Source organism: Phoxinus phoxinus (assembly GCF_949152265.1).
Source record: "Phoxinus phoxinus genome assembly, chromosome: 23".
Classification (NCBI taxonomy): Eukaryota; Metazoa; Chordata; class Actinopteri; order Cypriniformes; family Leuciscidae; genus Phoxinus; species Phoxinus phoxinus.
Window position 1 is genome coordinate 4,324,762 of NC_136898.1, and position 6,894 is coordinate 4,331,655.

The 6,894-nt window shown below is 36.5% G+C and overlaps 1 protein-coding gene across 1 annotated transcript; it reads left to right on the plus strand.

Moving 5' to 3' along the window:
* The first annotated feature begins 172 nt into the window (after positions 1–172).
* On the plus strand, positions 173–6,869 carry kmt5aa (lysine methyltransferase 5Aa). The gene is made up of 7 exons (XM_079599198.1): positions 173–1,065; positions 2,138–2,300; positions 2,411–2,621; positions 3,450–3,537; positions 3,621–3,680; positions 3,761–3,951; positions 6,027–6,869. The coding sequence occupies exons 1-7, from the start codon at positions 790–792 to the stop codon at positions 6,235–6,237; spliced, it is 1,200 nt and encodes a 399-aa protein (XP_079455324.1). The 5' UTR covers positions 173–789; the 3' UTR covers positions 6,238–6,869.
* The last annotated feature ends 25 nt before the right edge of the window (positions 6,870–6,894 follow it).

Sequence of the window (6,894 nt, forward strand, 5' to 3'; positions counted from 1 at the left end):
CACGCGCCGCGTATAACGCGTCGCCGTGCATCGATCGACAGCCGACCTGAGACCATCTTTCATAAAGCCCCGGAGCCCGTCCATATGAATCGAGATTTTCAATTATATTTTTAAATCAAAAGTAGTCGGAGAAAGGAGAGCGCCGAAGCCATGTCACGTGACCACCCCCTTACTCATATTCAGGAAGTGACGCTGTGAAAAATAATTTCCTCCAATGACACGTCAAAATGACATTGCTGAAGCCATACTGGTAAGGTCAAAGGCAGAGCCTGACCTACGCTGTTTGACAAAGGTTGAAAATACCCAATACATCTGATGAAAAGTGTTTTAAGTCTATGAATTATTTCAATCAAATAAATCCACAAAATGAGAACATCTTTAAACAAATATTTGTATGATGTATTCTGCAATACTGCCCTTAAAGCACCCTAAACTAGCAAAAACTATAAAAAGTAAATTATTTAAATCATCTTTGTACACATTTAAATATGTATGTGTTATGCGGTCATAATACATTCATGATGGGATGTTTTGCAATGTGTTTACTATGTATACTGGATGGCTGGATAGATTTATGAAATATTTTATATACTATATCGTTTTTTAAAAACATAAAAATTTAGTATCATGTAGTGATTAATAATTCACGGTAATACTAAATCAGCCTAAATAATTGTTTTATTTTTATAAACATATTTGATATAAATAAGACATTCTTGAGTGCTCCGCCTAACAGCTCCATCTTCCGGGCAATTTGAACTCAACTTCCAAACATTATTGGTTATTTAAATGCTCACATGGTTTCCTCCCGTGAATGAGATAAAAGTGCAAACATGGCGGCGTGAAACTGTACAAACTAGCTCGGATGGAGGAGCATTAATTAAAACAGCTCGAAAGTTTCTTGTTTTTTTTTTTTCCTTCGTAAACACGGAGCTGTTTTTGAATGTCCTCGTTCGTCGCCGTTTAGAAGGACAGAAGTGTAGAGGAGAAAACACTGGACCGGACCGGACCGTCGCTTCACAACAACAGGGCTCGAAGAGAAAGTGGACTGAGATGATGAACGGGGTAGGTTTACACGGCTTCTTCATCACAGACGATGATTATTTGACGCGATCTCGAGCGTTTAACGGCAGACTGTGTTCTGATAAATATCTATTATCTTCAACTCTCCACTCGAAACCACACGAACTCCATTGACTGATTCTGGTTCCTGTTTGATAAGTTGTATGAATGGATGTGGCGTCGTGTGTGTAGTCAATGGGATGTACGATATGTGTGTTAGTACAGTTGATCAAGACGTTTAAAGCAGATAAAAGAACAATAGCAGTGTTATAACATCGCGAAGCGCGCGACCGCGGCTGTTACAGGCCCAGTGTGGGCGTGTTCATCGGCGATCAATAACATCACGATCACTACATGTGATCGAATTAATGATCGATTTCAATCTGATATTTGGAAAATCGCTATTTGGTTAGTCCCCTCCAATTGAATATATTCATATTTATATTAATATATTGTTATATATTATTATTATTATTATTACCACCACCACAAGTATAATTAGTTATCTAATTATAATTAGTATATTTTACACTAAGTACTATTACATTTATTATTATTATTACCACAAGTAGTTCTAGTTATAATTGACGATTAGTATATTTTACACAATAAGTACTATAATTTTTTTTATTATGATTATTATTATAATACATAGTTAATTAATTAAAAATAATAAATTAGAATTATTACATAATAATTAATCATGTTAATAATACCATAAATAATTCCATATATATATATATATATATATATATTATATAGATTAGTATATTTTACACTATGTACTATTACATTTATTATTATTATTACTACCACAAGTAATTCTTATTATAATTCATGATTGATTAGTATATATTACACAATATTTAATATTACTTCACATTATTACTATTATTTATGCACCCAATGTGTCCTATCATGTGTACCTGATTGCTTAACTGTATATTAATATGTATTTTTTGGCCCTGTGTGTTGGTTTTAAATTATAGCTGGAATGACCAAAAAAAAAAAGCTAAATTTCCACTGCACAGAAAACTCAGTTGGCGACTGCTTTCTAAAACTCGCTGTTTTGCAGGACGTCATATGCAACGGACACTCGCCATTTCACCGTCTCCTAAAGCACAGCAGCTCCAAATCCCCGCATCCGCATCATGAAGCCATCGCCGTCAAACTCATCCAGGACGGCAAAACGTCACGCTTGTTCTGCACGCAGAATGAGCCTCAGAAGCATGGAGATTGTAAGGACCAACCAAATGCGTTATCTGTCTGTCTTCACATTGGTGATGTTCACTGCATGAATGTGTCACGTTTATATTTGTTGCAAGTCATTCATTTCTGTGAATTGTAGCCAGGAGAGTCAGTACTGTAAATGGTGAGTTCATGCTCCCAAAAATGGCTGTGAATGAAGAGCTGAAGCACTCGGTGCACAGAGTAGAGGAGCAGACGCGTCAACTGCACTGCACGGCATCATACATCCACGCCAGCAGTGACATCACTTCCTCCAATCAGAGGAAACGACCCCCTCGCAAACTTAAAGCAAAGAAATCCACACAGAGAATGTAAGTCAATGGTGAAGTTGATTCGCAGATGTTGAAAGGATAGTTCATCCAAAAGTAAAATTCTGCCATGTGTGAGTTTCTTTGCAGTGTTGAACACAAAAGATGTTTTGAAGACATTTTCTGGACCTCAGTGACTTCCATAGTATTTTCTTTTCCATACTGTGGAAGTCACTGAGGACCAGAAAATGTTTGGTTACCAACATTCTTCAAAATATCATCTTTTGTGTTCAACAGAACAATAAACTCACACAGGTTTGGAACAACATGAGGGTGAGGAAATGATGACAGAATTAACATTTTTGGGTGAACTATCCCTTTAAGATAAAACATTTTAGACCGTTGTTTTAACATTTTTGTACAAATATTGAAGAAATAAATTTTTTGTTCAGCCATTAGTCAAGCTTTTTTATTTATCGAATTATTGTAAATTGTCAAATTTTGACAGTTTACTTACTGCTGAAGGAAGTAAATTATTGTTAATCCTCTTTATTCATATTGGAAAATATATATATATATAAATAGAAACATTAACTGAAATTATTACATATAAAAAATGACTTTCAACTTAGTTTGCCTTGCCTTAAAACTAGCTGAAATAGTTTTTAAATTAACTAAAGTAACTAAAACATAATAAACTGTATATACACATTAAAAAACGTGAAAATGACAGACAGCAAAATTACTACAAATATTATCAAAATCTATAATAGTATATTAATAATATACTAAAAGAATATAATGATTTGTATTATTATAATTTTTTTCTCCTATATATTATTGTTAATGATTTATTGATTCTTGTATTATGAATCAATGTTTGTTCTGCAGAGCTGATACCAAGATCCCTCAGTGCCGAAAGGTCACAGATTATTTTCCCATCAGAAGAAGCTGCAGAAAAAGCAAAAGCGAACTGAAGGTAGTGCACAGATTTCATGTTTTTCATGCGTTACATCAGCCAAAGCTGTAATACTGATGTGTGTGTGTGTTTTCCGTCAACAGTGTGAAGAGAAGAGGCACATAGACCTGCTGATCACAAACGGGATTGAGAATGGAATGATGGTAATCTTTGACAGTGAATTGAGTTGAATGTTGAAGTCTGCTGGACGGACACAAACGTACCTTCATGTCGGTCTTGACAGGTCAGGTACATTGAAGGAAAGGGCAGGGGAGTTTTTGCCACACAGATGTTCCAGAAAGGGCAGTATGTAGTGGAGTACCATGGAGATCTGCTCCAGATAACAGACGCCAAAAAAAGGGAGGCTTTATATGCACAAGATCCAACCACTGGCTGCTACATGTATTACTTCCAGTATCTCAGCAAAACATATTGGTAGGTTCAAGCACTACACCCACTTCCCGTTTTTCTTGATTTTATTTGAATGAAATTGAAGCAAACTGTCTTAAAGTCAACATTAACACACTTTGCAATACATGTTCACTTCTGTAGAAGAAAGTAAATGGCGTTGATTGTGATTTCATGCTGACGTTTTAAGCCAAGTCAAATTTATTTATCCATCTTTTCCCTGATGAGCAGATTTCCTGCACTTCCCGTTTGGGGAACTTCCACTCAAATGAATAATTTTAAATGATAAGGTTGAGCTACAGATAATCAGAGAGTCAGCTGTCAGTTTTCCTTCATGTTTTATTTTCAGACATCAGAAGAATAACAACGCTTGCTATTTTAAAGTGACGGGGCATCATAAGAATATCTGTGGCAAGAGTTTTTTCCTCAGTCGCTGCATTCTTTTCCTCCTGATTATTTCTTTGTATTCCACAGTATGACAGTATGAAAAAGACAAACGTATATTATACTGCGCATTTGTGGTCTGCTGTCCCGTTTTCATTTACAATATTTCCCATGAATAATTCACTGGATTGCACTGAATCTCTTCTTTTTCTCCCCAAATCCTCACGTCTCTTTCCAGGTTTGTTTTCACACGGATACTTTAAAATGTAATTGTCTCCCCTTTTCACTTCTAATCCCTATTACCAGTTCAGATTTACTAAATACAATGTTATCTGTCAAAACATCAGAAAGCACTGAAATATTACCACTTAATGCTAAAGTTAATGAACGTTAAGGCAACATATGTTACATAATATATACAAATATTACTCCAGTGATATTTAACCGGTCCGTAATATTTCTGCGGACAGAATTTAGCTTTTAGGGCCATTCATGGTTTATTGAAGTACTTTGATGCTTTTATACTTTTTAGTTTCCTTTTAATGTTCGACAGTTAAAGGGCGAGTAGAATCAATGTATTTAAAAAAGTAAAAGAGTGATAGAAAAAAGGAGGATAGCGCTGTCTAAAAAGGCTGTTCACAGCTGGTATTAAGATATTTTGGTCGATCGGATCACAAGTGGACGACTCTAAATACAGGAGTAAACGGGTCTAAAGCGCTTTGAGCTCGTCCACTTTCTGCCACTTCCAGAGGGAGTGGAAAACACATTAGACCGGATTGCTTTCGTAGTGTAAACGCTCATGTGGTCGAATGTGTTCAAACCGCCACTAAAGACCGTCTGCTCTCCGTCTGCTGACCTCATGAGGGAACATTATGGGGTCATAGACCATAGACCCTCCTCACGAAGATATCAAGACAGAAGTGGTTGAAAGTGGACGGATTGAAACACCAGGTGTAAACAGGAATGTGAACTCGTCTACTTGTGATCCGAATGACCAAAACGCATCTTAATACCAGGTGTAAACAGGGCCTAAAAGACACTTAATATCCAATAATATTAGTGATTTGACCGAACTGACACGATTGGGTGAGAAAAAAAAACTTGAACTGTTATTACTGAATAATGACAGTCTTTATAGCTGAATAAAAAAAAATGTACTTATTGAACTGAACTGAACTGAATCAACATTGAATGACTCGAGCCGAATAATAATGAAATTACCTTTTTCAGTAGAAGAATCAAAACTAACTTTAGCTGGAAAATATCTTTATTCAAGAACCGCTATAAAGCCAAAACAATCTCTGTTACCTTAAATTATCCGTTTATCTCTGTAAAGCCGCTTTGAGCCAGTCTACATTGTTAAAAGCGCAATATAAATGAAGATGACTTGACTTGAGTAGAGCTGCTTACAGCTGAATTTAACTTTTCATAACTTTTCATAATGAATGACCTTTACAGTTATTGAGCTGAATGATGTCTTGCTACAGCAGAATTTGTCTCATATTTAACGTTTGCATCATTGATTCCGTGACTTAAACCATGTATCAAGCGCGATAAACCATAAAACCAGTGACTTGGCCTTTCACAATACACATGGTTTCAAAGAAGCAGATTCGAGCTGGGCGATAATATAGTCTCCATTTGGACAGACTGACTTTCTATAAAGAGACGGGCCATTATAAGCGCTGTCTAAAACTTGTGCGTTTGTTCCCCGGCAGCGTGGACGCTACGAAAGAGTCCGATCGATTGGGAAGGCTCATCAACCACAGTAAAACCGGCAACTGTCAAACCAAACTCCATGACATTAATGGAATACCTCATCTTATCCTCGTGGCCTCCAGAGACATCCAGGAAGGAGAAGAGCTCCTTTACGACTACGGCGACCGCAGTAAAGCTTCGATAGAAGCTCACCCGTGGCTAAAGCAGTGATGTACTGAGAGGAGGGGGGGGGAAAACACCTTGTTTCTTAACTAGACAGTTTTTAATGTAATTATTGCCTTAGTAAACAGAGAATGTTTTGGGCTAGTAAGTGTATGGGTATGTTACACAGTGACAGTAACACGTTAGATTGCGGTACATATTCAACGTGTCCTACTTTTAAGATATTTATCCTGCTCTATGACATGCTAGTTTCGGCACATTTCTTTTTGTATATTTTATATATTGGTAGATCAGTGCTTCCAAAGCATGCAGTTATAGTCCAACTTTCTGCATTTTTATAAAGTTTTCTTAATCTAATCTAATCTAATGTAAGGTAGTTAGAGGCTTAGCAATAATTATTTATAATGCCCAAACGTTTATGTTTGTAGCAGAAAGCCTGTGATGCTAAAAGGAGCGGCGTTTTAAAAGGTTCAGAAAACTGGAATGTGAAACCAAACTTTGATATCATTTGAAATGTTACCGTTGTACAATGCTGGGTGTGTCGTGATTAACCTGAACAAAGCTGTACCTGTTACACACAAGCCGAGTGTTGATGACCAAAAGCTCCGACGGCCGGGGAGTGTTCAAATCAATCTGTATGAGATGGTCGATGCATTGTTTAAATAAATGATTTTATGCAACGCTTGGCCTCTGTGGTCGTATATA

Coding starts and splice junctions, on each gene's coding strand:
- kmt5aa (XM_079599198.1), top strand. CDS start 790: ATGCTCACATGGTTTCCTCCCGTGAATGAGATAAAAGTGCAAACATGG. Junction 3,538..3,620: donor AAAGCAAAAGCGAACTGAAG/GTAGTGCACAGA, acceptor TTCCGTCAACAG/TGTGAAGAGAAGAGGCACAT. Junction 3,952..6,026: donor TATCTCAGCAAAACATATTG/GTAGGTTCAAGC, acceptor GTTCCCCGGCAG/CGTGGACGCTACGAAAGAGT.